Raw genomic sequence first — 22,266 nt, forward strand, 5'->3', positions numbered from 1 at the left:
TGCATTTGTCATGAGACATACATTAGCTTCTTGTTCTTCTTCTGCTTCTTGTACTTCATCTAACTCATCCCAGGTTGCCATCATGGATTTGTAAGGAGAGTTCTTTTGTTTAGGACATTCATTCTTGTAGTGTCCAAATTGGTTGCATCCATAGCATTGTATTTTGCTGATATCTACTTCTGGTTTAGATCCATTTCTTCTTGGTGGAAAGTTCTTCTTAATCTGATTTCTTCTCATCATTAGCTTTTGTATCCTTCTGGATAAAAATGCTAACTCTTCTTCATCATCTTCTTGAAGAAACTTGTTGTCTTCCTCCACTGCTTCTTTGTTCTTAGAACGTTCTTTAGTCTGTGAATCTAATGCAATCATCTTGTTTTTCATAGGTTTGTCTTCCTGGAGAATGGACTCATGAGCTTTTAAAGATCCAATGAGATCTTCTAATTTAACCTCAGTGAGATCTTTTGACTCTGTGATTGCTGTTACTATGTGTCTCCAACTCTTTGGTAAGCATCTAAGCACTTTTCTTACTCTTTCATGTATAGAGAATTTCTTCCCTAATGAGTTAAGTTCATTTATGATAATTGTGAATCTTCCATACATCTGATCAATTGATTCATCTTCCTTCATTTCAAATAGCTCAAATTTTCTAACACCAATGTCAATTCTTGTTTCCTTGACACGACTTGTTCCTTCATGGTGAGTTTGGAGTGTTGTCCACATTTCTTTGGCCGTTTTGCATTCCATGATCCTGTCATATTCTTCCCTACACAAAGCACTTTTAATAAATAATTGAGCTTTAGTATTTAGAAGTACCCTATCTGCTTCTTGAGTTGTCATTTCATCTTTTGTCTTTGGAGTAGTAGAGTCTTTTACTAATGGAGTATAGTCACCAACTTCAATCACTGTCCACATGTGCGTATCTTGTGATCTAAGAAATAGTTCCATCTTGTCTTTCCAATAGTAGTAGTCATCTCCTTCAAATAGTGGTGGCCTATGTGAAGATCCTCCTTCTGATATAAACTTTGCGCTTTTATTCATTACTTCCTTCCTGAATCTTTTCCTCTAGCACTTGTTAGATGCTCAACCTTAGAGGCAGAGCTCTGATGCCAATTGAAGTAGCAAAGTTTTTCACAAGAAAGGGGGGTTTGAATTGTGAACCTTTAAAAATTGTCCTTTTAAAAATTAGATATCAAAACATACGTTAGAATGATCTCAGAATAAATAACATAAGTTAGGAGAATGATCTTAGAACGATCTCTGAGCTGCAAACAAAAACAATAAGTGATTTGTGTGTGTTAGTGTTTGCACAAAATTAATATGAGTTTAAGGGAGAGAAGAGACACAATAATTTTATCCTGGTTCACCCCTTAATAGTATGGGCTACTCCAGTCCCCACGCTCCTGTGAGATTGTCCACTAAGAGATTCTACCGATCTCAAGATACACTTCTTCTTTGATCTAATCCAAGATCACAATCTTCCAAGCTTCACTTGCTTGATCTACCTAAGTCTTTCCTAGACTTTATGAGGTGTCACTCAATCAATAGTTACGTATTGACTTGAGCCAATCTTTACAATATTGATAATGGTTTGGATCTTAAAGCTTTCTCACTCAAACTAAGTTGAAAAGCTAGTTACAATAAAATCTCTCTTTGTTCACTCAAAATGGATACTGATCCTAGTATGATATTACAATATATGGAGTGAAAGAGATCTTCAAAGAAGAGCTTGAAAACTTGTATCACAAAGACAAGTAGATTGATTGTTGTAGCTAAAACTCTTGCTCTTCAATGTTGCCAAAGCCTTCCTTTTATAGTTGAACCTTGAGTCTTCAGTTCCTTGGTCCCAAAGGAAGTTCTCCAACGGCTAGTTGATTCAAAATAGACAGCTCATGCTGAATTGTTGAGTGGATAAGCTCAAACTGATCTTTCTCAGAACGTTCTCCCTGCTGTTCTTCATATTTTCACTTAAAAGGGCCAAAATGACAGCTTGCAATGGGCTGTAGCTAGTTGTTCATTGCTTCCTCACCAAGTATATCCGTTATAGATCATTTAGGCACGTTTTGGCCAGCTGTAGATGAGCTTGCAACTTCAAAAGCAAAGGACAGTCATTCTCAGCATCATTCTGAGATCGTTCTCTAATCTGGGCGAATTTTGCACTTGATCTTCAAATGGAGAATGATGCAGACCTGTGGCCAGCTGTAGTGTGAAGGGAATGCAGCTGTGATGTCCTTGCATAACTATTCACTTGTCCTTTCCATGTACTTCTTTTTCTTGATTAAGAATTAATCTCTTGGAGAATGTTCATTAAATAATGACATTGAAGGTACATGACAACTATGAGTTGAATGTGTGTTGTCTCATCCTTATTGGTCTATGTAATTCTTGTCCAAATATTCTTGATACACCTGATTAGATGATGCCTTGAGAAATTATCATGTTGCACATGCTTGATCATTAACTTTGTCCAAAGAGGAAAGTCACTTTCTTTCCAACTTATTCCTTGCCTTAAATGTTCATGAACTGTTGTGATCTTGTGAGTTAAAACCAAGATAAAGTGCTTCTTTGTCTTGTATATGGTTGACTTAATGAAATAAGTGCTTTTGCATTTATTCTTGTTCATAAGAAGAATGTTGCAATTAAACCAGAGATCATTCTCAGACTGATCCTGAAGCTTCTCTTTTTGCCAAAACATAATGAATATCATTGAGATTAGAAGCTTAATTGTTCCTGACTAATTAAAACACTCAAGAGCACTTGTTAGATAACAATGAGATCAGAATTACATTTAAAATATAATTAAGATGTTTGTTATCTTTAAAACATCAAATTGGGATTTTGCATTTTGCCTCAACACTTCATTTATCACCTAATCAATCATCCACAAAATACACCAAACATATAGTTTCACGTCGTCTCGGACAATACCAAAACATCAATAAATACATTGTTCAGATTATGGTCATGACGGACCCTGCGTTGTTCATTTTATAGTCATGACGGACTCTGCTCCTCACATACGGATTAACAATCAACATTTACCAAGTATGTGTCAAACATCATTTATTATAAAATGCACACATAATCCCTAATGCAATCTAATGCTTCACATTCATGTTATGTCCTCTAGACACCTCTAATGCATGTGGTACCATCGTCTTTATCAGAGTATTTCACCTCCGATATCCGTCTTTATCAAACAAATATAGTTCGATATCCTTCTTTATTGGACAAGCCAATATCCCTAAATATTCATGATGCATGCACTCAAAACTCATGAATATATTCATCAACAATTTTGGCATATAGCCCATCAACAATAACGTGGAACACTATCCAACGTCCGTCTTTATTAAGATAATCAATACCTTAATATCCGTCTTTATTAGAATAACATAATTCTAATATCCTTCTTTATTAAGTTGATTAACACCTTAATATACTTCATTTATACTTCATACATGATTAACAATCAATTAACGATTAGCAATGAGCATTATAAGCATCAACATGCATCAACAATCATGTAAGAATAAGACACTGATTTGAAAATACATGCAAAGGAAGACAGCAGATGAAAATTTGTGAAATCTGCAGTATTTACGTCTGGGGCGGAAATATTTACGCCTGGGGCGGAATATTTACGCCTGAGGCGGAAATGTTTACGCCTGGGGCGGAAACACTTCTGAAAGACTGGTTGCTCACTGTTCTGCCGTTTCGGGCGAAAATTATTGCGCCTGGGGCGAAATACTTGCGTTTTCTACACAAAAACGCCCAAAAATCCCATTTTTCATGTTATAAATCCCAAAAGAGTTTGTATTCAAGCATAACAAACATGGATGAACACAAAAGGACAGTCCATTCCTCAGATCTACATCATAAACATTGAAAAAGTAAAGATTGAACACTTTTTCATCAAAACTCTCAAGAACACAAAGTTCTTGAGTTTAATCTTTCATAAACTCGTTTTTTACCCATTAAATCCGTTCATTAATCATGTTAAAAGCATGTTAAACATATTAAGAACCTTAGGAACGATTTCCATCAAGAAAATCCGATCTAAGCTAAAATGAAAATGGGGTGGAGGAAGTTCGGGTGAGGAGAAATCGACATTCTCCCCTTCCTCGAGTCACCCACGAATATGAAATCTACTCTCTTACCTTGGATCGACGAACTCACGAAGATCGCTCCTCGAATCCCTTCTCCAAGCTCTTGCTCTAGCTCCATGCTCTCCCTTCTCTCTTCATTCTCCCAAAAACAAGAAAAATGAACTCTTTCTCTCACTACAAGGGCTAAATAGCGCCCCCCTCTAGCTCACAAGGCCCAATGGGCCTCAAGCCCAATAGCTTGGCCCAACTCACGTTAACTCTCACTAACTCACGCGTTAACTAAAACTCTCGATAAATAACTTAAAGTTACTATCTTACTTAAAAACCACATCACCAAATAATTAAACACTTAAATAGTGAATAATAAATTTGGGTCGTTACATATCAGTTTCTTCTTGGGCCACACTTTGACTTTACCAGCAGTTATCTCAGAACTCACAACATCATTTGCAACCTCTAATTCATCCTTAGGTTCTATAGATCTTCCTAAGTAGTTATTGATTACAACAGGAGAGAAATTGATACATTTACCTCTGACAAAAACTTTGTGGTAGTCCTTGCTCAGTGGATTATCACATTCTTCAGGGATGTTCACAAGAAATTTTTTCACTAGCAGCTCATAGCAGGGACTGAAGTCACAGACTGTCTTCAGCAGACCAGCTTCCTTGATGTAGTCAAAGACGTCTTGACATTTTAGAGCATCTTTGGTCAATTCCCTCTCAACTGCTAATCTCCTCTGGTAGATGTAGTCCCATCTCAGTGCAAAGGCAGCATGATGGAAAGAGATGTTGTCACAGGGGGCTTCTTCAATACCTTGAGGTACCTTCTTTGCAGTAGTCTTTTTAGGGTTGGGAGATGAGATGTTAGCAACATCTTCAGCAACATCATAGTCTAAGTCACTAGATGACTCCTTCTTCCTCTTCAGGGTCTCCTTCTTCTTGCTGGGAGGAGAGAAAACTTTGCTCCAACCTTTGACTAGTCCAACACCTTTTGTTTTCACTCTTGGTGCAGAAGTCTTGCTTGTAGTGGGCACAACCTTTCCTGTACAGCTTCTCAATCTCTTTGTTATACCACCACTTGGTCTTTCAGCAGTCTTGGTGGGCTCGTAGTCATCAACATCCACTACATCTTTTTCTTTCTCTTTCTCAGCTTCTACAGACTTGTCAGCTTCAATCTCCTGTTCATTTGTGGGTATGGACTGGTTGCTCTCTTCAGACTGAGTGTCCTCTTCATCATCAGAGGTATCCTCTTGTGCAGTTCCAGCTTCTTCATCAGAAGACTCAGATGTTGTGACAGTTGTCTCAACATCTTTTTCAGCAGCAGCTTCCTTCACTGGTTTCTTGTCAGCAGTTTCAACTTCTTCACGCTCATTCAAGGATGTCTCAACATCTGGCATGACAACCTCTTCAGTGACAACATGGGTTGGTTTCTCAATCACCATCTCAGTAGTTGTTGGTGATTTATCAGCAATGTCAGGTTCAACCTCTGTAGGGGTGTCTTCCATTTCAGTTTCAACCGGTTTAGTATTAAGATCTCTCTTTTCAGCATCAGATCCCAAATTTTCTTGACTAGGGTTACCAGCAGTTGACATAATTGTTTCAACAACTTCAGACACAGGTTTAGGGTTCTGAGGTTCTCCTTCGTTGGTTTCAGATGTTTTCTCAGATGTATCGACATTGGATTGAAATACCAAATCAGACATAGAAAGAGAAAACATAGATTTATAATCCCTTCTATTCATTTTAGAAGTTCCTTTCTCAGATTTATTACCAGAGGGAGAGATAGCATCACTTACTTTTGGAGTTTTCTTCTTTTCAACTGATTTTCCCTTCCCTTTCTTCTCAGCAACACTTGATTGAACTTTGGGTTTGGAAGCACGAACAGTTGTGACAGGTACAGCATCCTTGATGATTAGAGCAGATTCGATCTTTGCCTTTGATCGAGTAGAACGTGCAGACTTTGTTGTTTATGATGATTCAGACATGTTTAGTTGAAGTTTTCTGAGGGTTGAGAAGATGAATAGATGGAGTTTGATGAGAGAAGTGTGAGAATAGGGTTCACAAACAAAAGCTAGATTTTGGGAGAAAAGTAATTGAATGCGTGTGATGACACATTTAAGGGAAGTTTGTAATGATTTCCCTAAATTAGCGTGCATTAATGGATGTAAGAGAAAACGGTTTCTTTTTGCACGCCTTAACTGCTGTAACTGCTATGCTTCTTCATGCAGGCAAATTAATTTGCCCCTCAAAAATTCAAACTGATTTGCATCAAGTGCCTTTGTAAAAATATCAGCTAGCTGTTCACTTGTACCAATATGCTTAAGTTCCACGCAATTTTCTTCCACAAAGTCTCTAATGAAATGATGCCTGATGTCTATATGTTTGGTTCTTGAGTGTTGAACAGGATTCTTTGATATATTGATTGCACTCAAGTTGTCACAATATAATGTCATGACATCTTGGTCAACATTATATTCTTTCAGCATCTGTTTCATCCACATTAGCTGTGAATAACTGCTACCTGCAGCTATGTATTCAGCCTCTGCAGTGGATAAAGACACACAGTTCTGCTTCTTGCTGAACCATGAGATTAAATTGTCACCCAAAAAGAAGCAACCTCCTGAGGTGCTCTTTCTATCATCAGCACTTCCAGCCCAATCTGCATCACAATACCCTACTAAGGTAAAGTTCTTTGTCTGGGAGTACAGAATCCTATAATCACTAGTGCCCTTAATATACTTCAGAATTCTTTTGACTTGTACAAGGTGGCTCATCTTTGTCTTGGCCTGATATCTTGCACACACACCAACAGCAAAGGTGATGTCAGGTCTACTTGCTGTAAGATACAAGAGACTACCAATCATGCTCCTGTAAAGGCTTTGATCAACATCAATGCCATTCTCATCTTTGGTTAGCTTTAAATGAGTAGCAGCTGGAGTTCTCTTGTGTGTTGAAGTGCCCATTCCAAACTTCTTGACCATATTCTTTGCATACTTGCTTTGAGAGACAAATATGGTATCTTCCATCTGTTTGACTTGCAGACCAAGGAAGTATGTTAACTCACCTACCAAACTCATTTCAAACTCTGACTGCATTTGTTGAACAAAATGTTGCACCATCTTTTCAGACATTCCTCCAAATACTATGTCATCAACATAAATTTGGGCAATCATCAGCTTCACTACCTGTTCTTTAACAAACAAGGTTTTGTCATGGCCTCCTTTTCTGTATCCTTGACTAACAAGGAAATTTGTCAGCCTCTCATACCAAGCCCTTGGAGCCTGTTTCAGTCCATAAAGAGCCTTCTTTAGCTTGTACACATGATCAGGATTGGCAGGATCTACAAAACCTTTTGGCTGCTCCACATAAACTTCTTCATGTAAGTACCCATTAAGAAAGGCACTCTTGACATCCATTTGGTACAGCTTGAATTTAAAGATGCATGCTATACCAAGAAGTAGCCTAATAGATTCCAGTCTTGCTACTGGAGCAAATGTTTCATCAAAGTCAAGTCCTTCCACTTGAGTATACCCTTGAGCCATTAATCTTGCCTTGTTCCTTGTAACAACACCATTTTCATCTGATTTGTTTTTGAACACCCATTTTGTGCCTATGACATTCACACAATTGGGTCTAGGAACAAGATCCCACACACCACTTCTTCTGAATTGAGTTAGTTCATCTTGCATGGCTTCTATCCAAAATTCATCAGTAAGGGCCTCTTTTACATTCTTAGGCTCAATCTTGGAAACAAAACATGAATTAGTAACTACTTCATTTGACCTTCTTGTAGCAATTCCCTGGTTAGGATTTCCAATGATGAGATCCTTGGGATGGTTCTTCTGTATTCTTATTGAAGGAACTTTGCTAACAGGACCAGGCGTAGGAATAGTTGATTCATCATCTGAATCTGATTCTTTCTCTGCTACAACTTCTTCAGATGTTGGCAAAGTTGTTGCAACATCTTCTTCAGTGTCTGATGTTCTTACAGATGTTAAGTCATCTATCACAACATTGATAGATTCTACTATTACCTTGGTTCTCTGGTTGTAAACTCTATAGGCCCTGCTGTTTGTTGAGTATCCAAGAAATAACCCTTCTTCACTTTTAGGATCCATTTTTCTTCTGTGTTCTCTATCAGATAAAATGTAACATTTACTTCCAAACACATGAAAGTGTTTAACAGTTGGTTTTCTGCCTTTCCACAGTTCATATATTGTAGTGGAGGTTCCAGTTCTGAGAGTGACACGATTGTGAATGTAACAGGAAGTATGCATAGCCTCAGCCCAGAATTGATATGGAAGATGTTTTGCATGCAACATTACTCTGGCTGACTCTTGTATTGTCCTGTTCTTCCTTTCAACAACACTATTTTGTTGAGGTGTGATTGGAGCTGAGAATTCATGCTTGATTCCTTCAGAGGTACAGAATTCAAGGAAGCTTTCATTCTCAAACTCTTCACCATGATCACTTCGTATCCTTACAATAGCAGAGTTCTTTTCTCTTTGGAGTTGAAGGCAAAGTTCTTTGAATGCATCAAAGCTTTCAGATTTGTCTTTTAGAAATTCAATCCATGTGAACCTTGAAAAGTCATCTACCATGACAAATGCGTACCTTTTTCCTCCAAGGCTCTCCACTTGCATTGGCCCCATAAGGTCTATGTGCAACAATTCTAGCACCCTTGTTGTGGTAAGATGTTGCAACTTTGGATGTGACATCTTTGTCTGCTTCCCTATTTGACACTCTCCACATATACTTCCTTCCTCTATTTTGAGCTTAGGAATACCTCTGATTGCCTCTTTAGCTATTGCCTTTTTCATGCCCTTAAGATGCAGGTGGCCAAGTTTTTGGTGCCACAATTTTACCTCATCTTCTTTGCTAATAAAACATGTGGATAAATCTTCTTCTTTAGGGATCCAAAGATAACAGTTGTCTCTTGACCTTACTCCTTTCATCAACAGCTCTCCTTGCTCATTTGTAACTAGGCATTCAGCTTTTGTGAAGTTTATTTTCATGCCTTGATCACAAAGTTGGCTTATGCTGATTAGATTTGCTTTAAGTCCTTTTACAAGCAACACATTATCTTGCTTTGGTAAGCCATAGTTTGCAAGTTTACCAACTCCCTTAATCTCTCCTTTGGCTCCATCTCCAAAGGTCACAAAACTGGTAGCATATGACTTCAGATCTTCAAGATAGTGTTCAACACCTGTCATATGTCTAGAACAGCCACTATCAAAGTACCAAGTTTCTCTTGAAGAGGCTCTCAAGGATGTATGAGCTATCAGACCTGTGATCTTCTTCTTTTCTCTCCATTCCTTTCTAGTTGTATCATTAGAAAAGGCAGAAGTATGTAACTCTTGGTGAACTCTCTTTGGATATCCGTGCAGCCTATAGCAGAAAGGCCTAATATGTCCTTTCCTTCCACAATGATGACATGTCCAGTTATAGAACCTGGGCATAGGATGTCTCATAGGTTGTTGCGACAAACCTCCTGACACAAATGTGTTGTTGATTGGAGTATGTATGGTGGCATTGTTGAACTTCATCTGCTCCTTCATTCTTTCATGTTCAAAACCAATGGACTTAGGTTTCCCATAGTTTTGTCTTTGTAGCATTTCTTCAAAGGCATCAGTACCTTTGGTCATCATTTTAGCCACCTTTGTGACTTGATCCAAGTCAGCTTTTAACTTGGTCACTTCTTCACCTTGTTCAGCAATCTTACCTAGGAGGTTGGATTTCTCCATTTCCAACTGATGAATTTGACTACTCTGATCTTCAACCTTAATGTTGAGATTATCAATGTTTGTGAGTAACTCATTTCTTTCAGCTTGCAGTTTGCCATTGATTTTCTTTTGCTTCTCCAATGCTTTGCAAACCTCTATGCTTCTATTATGAAGATCTTTGTAAGTAGCAGCTAGTTCTTCATAAGTTACCTCATCATCATCACATGATTCTGAGTCAGATACACAAACTCCTGTTAATGCATTAACAAATTTAGCAGATTCTTCCTCCTCTGAATCTGTATCAGACCATGAAACCACAAGACTTTTCTTTTGCCTTTTTAGAAAGGTTGGACATTCTGTTCTGATATGGCCAAAACCTTCACATTCATGGCATCTCACTCCTCTTTCATCTTCATTTGTCTTTTTCTGAAAGCTGGACTGTTTGTTGTTGTTGAATCGACCATTTGACTTGGGCCTTTGGTCCACTTTCTTCATCAACTTGTTGAACTGTCTCCCAAGCATAGTCATAGACTCAGCTAAGCTTTCTTCACCTTCAGATTCAATTTGTAAGTCATCAGCAGCACTTTTTGAAGCAAAGGCTAGATTCTTATCTTTCTTTTCATTCCTCCTGTTCAAGCCAATTTCATAGGTTTTGAGTGATCTTATGAGTTCATCTAAGTTTAGACTTGAGAGATCATGAGCCTCCTCAATGGCTGTCACCTTCATATCAAATCTTTTAGGCAAAGATCTGAGTATTTTTCCAACTAGCTCCTCATCTGAGATAGGTTTTCCAAGTGCATCAAACGAATTTGCAAAGTCAAGCACATTCATTTGAAAGTCATAAATACTTTCCTCCTCCTTCATTCCGAGATTCTCAATATTAGTTTTGAGCATCTGAAGCTTAGATAGCTTTACTTTAGATGTTCCTTCATGAGCTTTTCTCAGAATTTCCCAGGCATGCTTAGCAGTAGTACATCTCTTGACAAGCCTGAACATGTTAGCATCCACACCATTGAAAATTGCATACAAGGCTTTGGAGTTGCCAAGTGCCAGATCATCCTCATCTTTTGTCCATTCATCGTCTGGCTTCTTTACATCAGTTTTCTTGTCATCCTTGTCAAGAACCATTGGTGGTTCCCATCCACGTAACACAGCCTTCCATGTCCTGCTGTCAATTGATTTTATGAAAGCCTCCATATGAGATTTCCAATAATCATAGTTCTCATGACCTGTCAGTAAAGGGGGTTTAGACACTGACCCTCCTTCTTTATCCATTGTACCAGAAAGTACTTCCCTGGAGCTCACCCAAAATAACAGAACAGGGTGCCTGCTCTGATGCCAATTGAAATTCTGGTATCACTAGAAAGATGTTGCCTAAGATGTCCCAACAACATCTTTATCAATAATGTTGTTATCTATTGTTGGCACATCTTATATAACATATAAAATACTGACAGAGAATAAATAAAATGCACAAGTAATTGTTAACCTAGTTCAGCCAACTGCCTACTCTGGGGGATACCAATCCAGGAAGGAAATCCACTAATAGTTCTAGTTACTAAGACCTCCAGCAAACCCTAGGATTTACGTCTTAAACTAAGACCTCCAGCAAACCCCTGGTTTACGCCTTATAACCTCGACACTACTCATGCAACTTCTGCCTAGGAACTCCTAGACATGAGATCACATCTCACTTCCACTCACACAACACAACCTGTGTTGTTTAAACAATGTTGGGAATGATGTGGCAATAACTTACCAAGACACTACTTCACTTTTGCTTAAAAGCTTCAAGTGAATCACACACGGTAAACTCCGTACTTCAAAGCTTAGGAGTAACCTTAAAATAATAAACTCACTTCTTAACTCGTGTTATAGAATCCACAAGCAAGAATTACAATCAAATAATAAAAGACTCAACAAAGACTCAATATGTGTAACTAATATTTTTCAATGAGATGCTTAGTCTTGAACTTGGTCTTCGTATATATAGCATAATAGCACGCTCCTCTTGCTTCAGAAAAGATAGGACGCTCCTTGTCAATCATAAAAGGTGATCTGATACTTTTTCAATCTTCATTAAGGATATATCAAGACTTTCCAAAAGTGTTTAAAGGACTTTATAAGATAGGATAAGTCATCCATCTATTCCATTAAGTTTTTCTTATCCTTAAAAACTCCTGATCAGATCAAATCTTCAATGTGCGTGCTTATCAGTGGATTTCCATATATAGCAGATGCTTCTCATAAATGCGCGAGATTTCCTTTAATAAATATGATGTTGTAACATGTTTTCCAACATCTTGTTAGTATATTTGTTTTAGCAAAATTAAGCCAATTTCAAATATCCAACACATATATATAAAAACACCCATCCAACCCAATTAATTTTTTTTTGGAAAAAAAAAATTTCTACCCCAACAATCTTCCATCTACCCCAACACAAAATTTTTAATGACGAAAATGCCCTCGTATATAAAGTAAAACCTAAAAAAAAATTCATTTTCTACTCACATCTCAAAAAAGTGTTCCGGTGTTGTGAAAGAGGAAATCGAGAGAGTAAGTATGAATAACAAACCGGAACTCTTTTTTCAAGTGTTCCGGTATGCATATTCATACTGGAACACTTCAAAAAAGAGTTCCGGTATTCTATTTCTCATCTGTTTCGCTTGTTAATATTTGCATACCGGAATACTCAAACCCAAGTGTTCCGGTATGCATTTTTAAACTGTATTTGCATTTTTTATTAAACGAATGTTGTTTTTTTTCATCAGTGGCGCGTATCAGAGGACGCGATGGTAGAATTAGGCGTTCCGAAGATCCCGGACATGAAGAGTTTCTACGGCGCCAGGCGGAGGAGCAGTAGGAGGAGGAGCTTGTGCCTGAGGTGCCACCTGTGGTGCAGCCTGTGGTGTGGCCTGGAGGACCGGTTGATACTAGTCTTCTAACACGGTATCATGAGCACGTTGCTCGTCATGTATGGTTTGGCGAGGTCAATTTTTATTTATAGTTTTAGTTAAAGTTCAATGAAATGTATAGCAGTAGGATGTATCTTATGATCAATGTCTGGGGAAAGAATCCCAGGTCAAAAATTATGAAAAAATTCACTTAATGTTTTGGTAACACTCGTAACCTAGTATTATTTATAAATAGCTATTGCATTTGTTTTGTTCACTTACTTACTGCCTTATTGCATTTGTTTTATTTTGTTCACTTAATTACTACGCTATTCTCTGGTTTCTGTCACCCACAATATGACCAAAAAAGTTGTAATTGTGATAAACTTATTTACAATCCTTTGTCATATAATGTAGGAACGTCATGGACCAAGAATTGAATTAAAGATACCATCTCTCAGTGGCAAACTGGCCGAATGGGTTCCTGATCAACATCCACCAATTGTTGAAGGTTGGATGACTGCATCTGGGTTGAGTCCACTTGAGCGGACCAGTTTGAACAAGGTCGATCCCTAGGTGTTATTGACATATTCGACAAACTTGCTTGAATTAACACATGCTTGCTGAAACGCATTCAACCGCTGCTGATACTCCACCTCATTTGGACTTTCAACAACATCTCTCCAAAAAAATTTCACCTTCTGTCGCATATCCTTAGGTATATGCATGGTGCATCTCGCATTCACATTTTTGATTATGTGCCATGTACAAAGCATATTAGTAGTATGTGGGAATATATCTTTAATTGCATTCATCAAAGCAAACTCTCTGTCAGTCAAAATTACTTTAGGAAATATATCTTGCTTAGTAACCAATTCCTTCAACTTAACTAACGCCTAATGATAATTGTCCGTCTTCTCAGATTCCATGTAAGCAAATCCAACAGCAAATGTCATGTTAGTTGACGTTATGCCAGTAATTTCAAGCAGTGACTGTCTATATTTATTAGTTTTGTATGTGCAGTCCATAACCAAAACAATGGGAAACAAGTTCAACAACTTGATTGAATCTGGATGCGCCCAAAAATATCACTCAAAACATCGGAGCCATCATCTTTTCTTCTATTCCAGCTGACATATTTTGCATCATCTAACCACTGCAGCAAGTGTTGCAGCTCTGTTCTAGAGCCTCTTTTCTGTATTTGCATCATGTGTCTTTTCCTATATATAAGTGTGGCATCAACAACAGACTCTGGATTTTGATCTTTCAAATCTAAAACAATGTGTCTTGGTGCTACTTTACGCTTTGTCAAATCTTGAACACGTTTGTTTTTGTTGGAGTAAGCCCTAAGAGCCAATCTATTTTCATAGTATTTGCTTTAGGAGTTTGAATATAAATATGGCATTTCTTTATTATATTTGTAAGGTTGCAAAATAATGAAGTCCCTAGAATAGAAAGTCCGTTTAATAATTAAGTGTGACTTAATCATGAGATAATATTAAACATAAGGACACTATTCTTAAAGTATCCGTAGTCGAGCTTTAAGGTAAAGGGGATAACCTTAAAGCATAAAGACTATTATGAAGATAGACTGATGATCACATCTCATGGATCATGGGATAAGGAGTTATCAAGTCTTGACGTAGGTATAAATATTAGGAGTAATATTTATACTGGATTGACCCGCTATGAGAGTACTACATGCAAAGTTATGCAAAGTGTCATAAGTTACTCTCATGGTGATAATGGTGTAAACCGCCCTTAGACCTGAAACCACTTTGTACCCTAGATGTGGAGTCAAGTACTTTGTTGCTGATCTAACGTTGTCCGTAACAGGATAACCATAAAGGCAGTTGATGGGTACTTCACAAAGCATGCTGAGGGACAGTAGTGACCTAGATGGAATTTGCCAATCCTGCATAACAGGATAAATGTCATGGGCCCAATATTGAACTGGACAAAGATGACACCAAGTATGTTTTGTGTTCAATATAGACATAAAGGGCAAAGGGGTAATTATACACACTGATATTATCACAAGAGGTTATGTTTAGATCACATGTTAATTTCTCGTAACTTGAGTAGCAGTGATGTGTTGCTAGATACCGCTCACTGTTTATTGTAATAAATAGTGATTTATTATAATTGTCAATGTTACGGAAACCTACAGGGTCACACACATAAGAACAATCTAGTGAGATTGGAACACCGTAAGGTACGGTGCACCTTGGAGAAATAAGGAAATATGATAAGGGTATTATGGTAATTAAAATGAGCATTACATCATATGGTATGATGTAGCAAGAAGGGGGTGCAAATATGTACTAGACATATTTACATGAGAATGGCGCCCACTATAGCCCATTTAGTTAAAAGGGCTTTAGTGTAATTTTGCCATGGCAAGTGGTTCTATAAATAGAACCCTTGTGGTAAGGAGAAATAGTTACACACTTTTGTTACTCATTCTCATGAGCCTTTGTTCTCTCCTCTCTTGAGAAACCCTAATCACCTTTCTAGAGTTTTTGTGAAAAACCCTAATCCTTATTTTGTGCCTCCTTTCTCCTAACCCTTCAAACCATTGGAGCTAGCACTCCATTGAAGGTTGTTGTTCGTGTGGACTGGCTAGAGGCGTTATACCTTTAACGCTTGTGATCAAATTCGTTGGTGACTTGGTGGTGACCTTGTTCGTGACGGTTCGAGGTTCTTGTTCGTGACCTTGTTCGTGATTCGAAGTGTTCGATAGCCGTTCGTGATTTAAAGGGAGTTTTCGAACCAAACGGTAAAACTCTAAACACAATTCATGACCATTCGTAAGGATCACAAAAGGAAAATTTTAAAATTCCGCTGCTTTTATCGTATCAATTTTCCTTCAGTGGTATCAGAGCCACTTACGAAACCATGAATTGATGTTTGTTTAAATTCATGAATTCAGTTTTAATATGATTAAAACAGTTAATAAAAGATTAAAATCGAGTAATTAAAATTTGACGGTTGTTTGTGTATAAATTGGATGATTAACATTGAAACGGCTCCGGAATCCGACACTTGTATGGTGGAGCATGCGATATGTTGATTGTCCTAAGGTTACACGAACAAGAACGGTCAATACTTACATGTGATGTAAGTTTTGTGTATGAATTGGGTAATTAACATTGAAACGGCTTCGGAATCCGACACTTGTATGGTGAAGCATGCGATATGTTAATTGTCCTAAGGTTACACAATCAAGAACGGCCATAAACTTATATATGATATAAGTAACCGTAATGCAAAATGGTGTATGTGATATACCGTTAGTAATTTCGTTAAAATTATTATGAAAGTTATTCAATTAAAGCGAGCCGTGTTCATTTGTTTCGGAATCCGACATTTGTATGGTGAAACAATGACATGTTGATCAATTGGATTGAATTTGGTCATAAGGAATTTTGACGGCATGAAAGGGTTGCACAAATGTTGTGTCATTAAAATTAGGATTTGCAAAACGTATCAAGTGTTGATGCGAAAAGTAGATAATAAATATATTTAATTTTGAAATCGTTTCAAAATTCTAGAAATATCTTTTAAAATTGTTTTAAAAGATAATATCATCAATTTTGGAAATATTTTATTCAAAAGGGTTTTGATTAAATAATTTTCCATATTTGACAAATATATTTAATTATGAAATCGTTTCAAATCTCTAGAAATATCTTTTAAAATTGTTTTAAAAGATAATATTACCAATTTTGGAAATATTTTATTCAAAAAGGTTTTGATTAAATAATTTTCCATATTTGGAGAATTGTCAAAAGATTTAATTCTACTTTAAAATAATGTTATTTATTTTAGCAAATTTTGATTCGACATATTTAATTGTGAATTAAATATTTGAATCAAACTTACCTGATTTGATCAATCGCCGGATTTAATTAATTATGAGACTTTAATAATAATAAAGTTTGTTTGTTATTATTATATTTGATGATCGGTTATGGCCTTAGTTTATTTATTTTATTGCATTTGGTTTTTAAATACGGTCTGCGTGTCGTGCCTTATCTCTATTCTCTATATTCTCTTCTCATCCACTCCCTCGTATGTAAAACGAGTATTCTTTTATATTATTATGTAATATTATGAAGAAGAAGAACAATGGAGGTCAACCTTGGAGATCATGCTTGGAGAAGTATAGATCGTTTTAGGTTAGATTAGGTTCTCTCATTGGCTTGGGAGAACAAATGCGCTATGGGCCATAACTGTTTCATTTTATTATATTATGTATGTTGATGCATGTTATGTATGGAGTGACGTCATTGTATGTAAGCCGTGGTAAGGTGAGATCAAATTAATTATAAAAGCCCTCAAAGGAATTAATATTAAGTTTTATTGCTTTCCAACGAATAGCGCCCTTCAAGATCAATATCGATCAATGTAGGTTTTGCCAACGCGAAGTGCATTGTCAATATTGATAAGTTGCGGTGAGGTAATTTATTTATCCGATCGCTATTTAATGGGTCTAACTTAACTAAAGAAAATATAATAAGATTATATGACTTTAGAAGCAAGTATTGGGTCATTCCATGTGATGGATTAGAATAAGTGTTATTCACCCAATAGAAAGGATATGAGAGTTGTATGAGATACAATTGGAAAGGAGTTTCCTACCTAAATAACTAAGTTTTGTGTAATCAGCCCAACGCTGACTTAAAACGAAGTGAAATATGGATCTCATTCTCACTAGAAAATCTTCCAACGGGATTTTCCGAATCAAATGTCGAGGGTCATTTGTTTTGAGTAAAATAGTGAGAGAGCGTATTTAATTAAAAACCAAATTAAATATGATTTAGTCATAATATCTTACATATCTTTGTAATTAGAATTTCGAAATACAATACATATTAAGTTGTCCTTATGAAGGACAAGATTTTCAGAAAGGAGTTTCTGTATTGGTACAAATTGAGAATTGTTCTCAAATGCGAGAAAACTATAAGTCTTGAACTATAAACTGTGAACAACCTACCATAACTAGATTGGAAAAGGGATACTTGTTAGAAGCATCAAGTTGACGTCTAGATATAGAATATATAATAAATGATGTGATCATTTAATCTCAAGTAAGATCCTTTTGAAAGAACTTTAGAGTATGATAAATTTCTCAATGGATCAAAAGGTTGGTCATAGGATCAATCTAACAAATTATAATGGAATAGATATAGACAAAATTGTTTTGAATATCTACCGGAATTTGTTGAGTTGAATGAGAATTAATTTGCACTATCAAAGATTTGAGATATAATATAAATAAGATTTATATTCCTCTTATTTGAATAGTACAAAATGGTTGTCAAAGTAGAACGGCTATGGTTAGACCATTAAATAAAAATGACGTAAATAGTTCTTGGAAGAGTCAAACCAAAAGTATGAAGTGAGACCTCAATAATGCACATATTGTTATAGAAAGTCAAAATTTCTATTTCTACATCAAAAGTATATGATACAAGATGTTGAATCTCAATTTTTCGAAAATAGAGATGCTTAAAGAATTAGAACATTGGCTATAATTTTAAGTCAACCCATATCTAGAATGAAAATTGTTTCATTGATAATGAGAGCTTATGCAATGACTTAAAATCGAGTTTGAAATGGAACACAATAATTGTTATTGAATTCCATCTAGTAACAGAAGTAGCAATTGTATATCTTGTATTGACAATATATGAATTGTAGCCTTAAATAATAAGACAAGTAATGGTCCTATCATTTAAGCAAAGTTTTCTATACTATTACTCCAAGTCAAGTAATGGACTAGGGTTCCATGGTCTTGATAGGGTTATCTATAACAATCGTGATAAGAGCCAAATATGATTTGGACCTCAAATATATCAAGAGCATTGTTGTTTAGTACAAATATTCGATGTGTCAATAAAATAACGCATGACCTATTTGAACAATATACATGAGATGTATGTCGACCACTAAACATATTTTGTATATTGAGTTTATTTTACTTCATTAACATTGATGATTAAAATCATTAGATGTTGGTAGGTGTATGACACCAATTAGAAATCTTTGAATTTGTCAAAGAAATTCAACAATGAAGAAAATAGAACTCGACAAAAGTATTTAAGTTATATGAATGAGTCATATCAGTAAATACTTAATTAAAAGACTATAATAACTATTTTATCACATCATGTTTGACATGATTTAAGGATAGTTTAAGTATATATTGACTCTTTCTATAAATCTCTTTACTTATAATTAATCTTCACCCACAATTAGTTCCCTTTTAAAATGATCATAAAGACACCATATGCGATATGGAGGTAAGAGTACCAAGTTTGTCTTTATGAGAATTTTGGATTAAAATTTATTAGATAAATCTAATTCCAAATGAATGAATGAATAAGTGGAAATATCCTAAAGAAAGGGATATTGGTCCTATATCACTCTTAAGGACAAAAGGTTGTTTTGTTGCTAGGTTTGAAACATTCCTCTAGTGGGAGTGTGTCTCTAAAAGAGACAGTGGGAGTGATATAGAACTTGAATAAATTCAAGTACCACAAAACATATTTATTTAAAAGGGAATGCAAACCGGTTCCTCAAGGTTGTTGAAGAACCATTGTTTTAAAGTTGCACAAATCCAAGATAAGTCTAACATATCACATATGGCTACAAGGTATGGTTTTATCATGACTCAGCAATGTGATATGATTCTCATGGAAGATGAGTCTTTGACTTTCTAAAAGGTCGTAAGACGATCTAGATTATGAGAAGTGGCTAAATGCCATGAAATCTCATACAGAATCCATATACACTAACCTTATGTAGATAATGGTTATGTCTTCAAGATGAGTAAGACTCATACGATGAAAGTGAGTATTCTTTTTGAACACTGATATGGATGGTATTAAGAATACCTTATAATATTTGATTGCTTCTGCTAAATGTTGTACTACATGTTTTGGTAGATGGATAACAAAGTTGCATTCCTTAATTGGAATGACCTCATATATATGCGTTGGACATATACGTAAGGGTTTTGTTGATCCAAATGATGCTAGAAAGGTATATAACTTGTAGCTATCTAATTTTGATTAGATAGAGTTCTCAGAAAATTAAATTATTGTTTGTTCCTTTTATGAAGTTTTATGAAAACAAATTAACAAGGACAAACCTATCTAACTTTGATTAGATCGAATAAATTTGAATATTTGTTCCTTTTGAAAGTTTTGTGGAAAACAAATGAAGGACGAATATAAATCTTGTGCATACAAAGTTTTAGTGGGAGTGATAATATCTGATATCATATTAATCATCAAGACATTTTTCTTATACATGTGAGACATGACTAGGAAAATAACTCTTGATGAAACACTTAGGCAAGAATTCCTAAAGAGTTAGGAATAACCTATGTACCAAAATTGAAATTAGTGTTTGACACTAACTTACCTTCAAGAATATCCCTAAGGACCTTAAAGGAACTAAGGCCTATTTCTTGAAATAGATAGGTATGGGAAGGATCATTATAAGGAAGTTATAATGAAGGAAGTTTCCATACCAATGTATTGTATATCATGGCTGAATACAAGCATTGAAAGCTATAAGATAAGCTTCGTAATATGTTTGTTTCAGTTAAATAAGTTGAGTATTTAAGATTGGATCGTTTGGCTCATGATTGAGCTAAAGATATGTTTCCGGTGTTACAAGTCACATTAATCACATTAGTGATGGTAATAGTTTAATCTTGCAAGAACACTTGAAAATAGATCTCACCGACGATTTTTGAATATACTTAGACACTTATATATTTCGATAGAGATCGAAATAGAACGTTGGAAGATACGTAAGATACCAACATAGGAAATAGTTCCTTATCCACTAACAAAGCCTCTTGCGCAGTTGAAGCGTGATGGGCATACTAAGTCTATAGGTATTAAGAGAAACCTAGATTGGCTTTAGTGCTAGTGGGAGATTGTTGGAGTAAGCCCTAAGAGCCAATCTATTTTCATAGTATTTGCTTTAGGAGTTTGAATATAAATATGGCATTTCTTTATTATATTTGTAAGGTTGCAAAATAATGAAGTCCCTAGAATAGAAAGTCCGTTTAATAATTAAGTGTGACTTAATCATGAGATAATATTAAACATAAGGACACTATTCTTAAAGTATCCGTAGTCGAGCTTTAAGGTAAAGGGGATAACCTTAAAGCATAAAGACTATTATGAAGATAGACTGATGATCACATCTCATGGATCATGGGATAAGGAGTTATCAAGTCTTGACGTAGGTATAAATATTAGGAGTAATATTTATACTGGATTGACCCGCTATGAGAGTACTACATGCAAAGTTATGCAAAGTGTCATAAGTTACTCTCATGGTGATAATGGTGTAAACCGCCCTTAGACCTGAAACCACTTTGTACCCTAGATGTGGAGTCAAGTACTTTGTTGCTGATCTAACGTTGTCCGTAACAGGATAACCATAAAGGCAGTTGATGGGTACTTCACAAAGCATGCTGAGGGACAGTAGTGACCTAGATGGAATTTGCCAATCCTGCATAACAGGATAAATGTCATGGGCCCAATATTGAACTGGACAAAGATGACACCAAGTATGTTTTGTGTTCAATATAGACATAAAGGGCAAAGGGGTAATTATACACACTGATATTATCACAAGAGGTTATGTTTAGATCACATGTTAATTTCTCGTAACTTGAGTAGCAGTGATGTGTTGCTAGATACCGCTCACTGTTTATTGTAATAAATAGTGATTTATTATAATTGTCAATGTTACGGAAACCTACAGGGTCACACACATAAGAACAATCTAGTGAGATTGGAACACCGTAAGGTACGGTGCACCTTGGAGAAATAAGGAAATATGATAAGGGTATTATGGTAATTAAAATGAGCATTACATCATATGGTATGATGTAGCAAGAAGGGGGTGCAAATATGTACTAGACATATTTACATGAGAATGGCGCCCACTATAGCCCATTTAGTTAAAAGGGCTTTAGTGTAATTTTGCCATGGCAAGTGGTTCTATAAATAGAACCCTTGTGGTAAGGAGAAATAGTTACACACTTTTGTTACTCATTCTCATGAGCCTTTGTTCTCTCCTCTCTTGAGAAACCCTAATCACCTTTCTAGAGTTTTTGTGAAAAACCCTAATCCTTATTTTGTGCCTCCTTTCTCCTAACCCTTCAAACCATTGGAGCTAGCACTCCATTGAAGGTTGTTGTTCGTGTGGACTGGCTAGAGGCGTTATACCTTTAACGCTTGTGATCAAATTCGTTGGTGACTTGGTGGTGACCTTGTTCGTGACGGTTCGAGGTTCTTGTTCGTGACCTTGTTCGTGATTCGAAGTGTTCGATAGCCGTTCGTGATTTAAAGGGAGTTTTCGAACCAAACGGTAAAACTCTAAACACAATTCATGACCATTCGTAAGGATCACAAAAGGAAAATTTTAAAATTCCGCTGCTTTTATCGTATCAATTTTCCTTCAGTTTTCATCAGCGGTTAAACGTGTCTTGCGAGGATGACCATGA

General features: G+C 36.1%; 1 protein-coding gene across 1 annotated transcript; it reads right to left on the reverse strand.

Moving 5' to 3' along the window:
* Window positions 1–5,005: 5,005 nt before the first annotated feature.
* Window positions 5,006–5,847, reverse strand: LOC123886508 (immunoglobulin A1 protease autotransporter-like). Its single transcript, XM_045935824.1, has 2 exons — window positions 5,143–5,847; window positions 5,006–5,047 (listed from the first exon to the last, which is right to left on the reverse strand). The coding sequence occupies exons 1-2, from the start codon at window positions 5,845–5,847 to the stop codon at window positions 5,006–5,008; spliced, it is 747 nt and encodes a 248-aa protein (XP_045791780.1).
* Between the last annotated feature and the right edge of the window lie 16,419 nt (window positions 5,848–22,266).

Source organism: Trifolium pratense, linkage group LG5 (genome assembly GCF_020283565.1).
Source record: "Trifolium pratense cultivar HEN17-A07 linkage group LG5, ARS_RC_1.1, whole genome shotgun sequence".
Lineage (NCBI taxonomy): Eukaryota > Viridiplantae > Streptophyta > Magnoliopsida > Fabales > Fabaceae > Trifolium > Trifolium pratense.

Coding starts and splice junctions, on each gene's coding strand:
- LOC123886508 (XM_045935824.1), bottom strand. CDS start 5,847: ATGAATAGAAGGGATTATAAATCTATGTTTTCTCTTTCTATGTCTGAT. Junction 5,048..5,142: donor TGAGAAGCTGTACAGGAAAG/GTTGTGCCCACT, acceptor CTCTCCTCCCAG/CAAGAAGAAGGAGACCCTGA.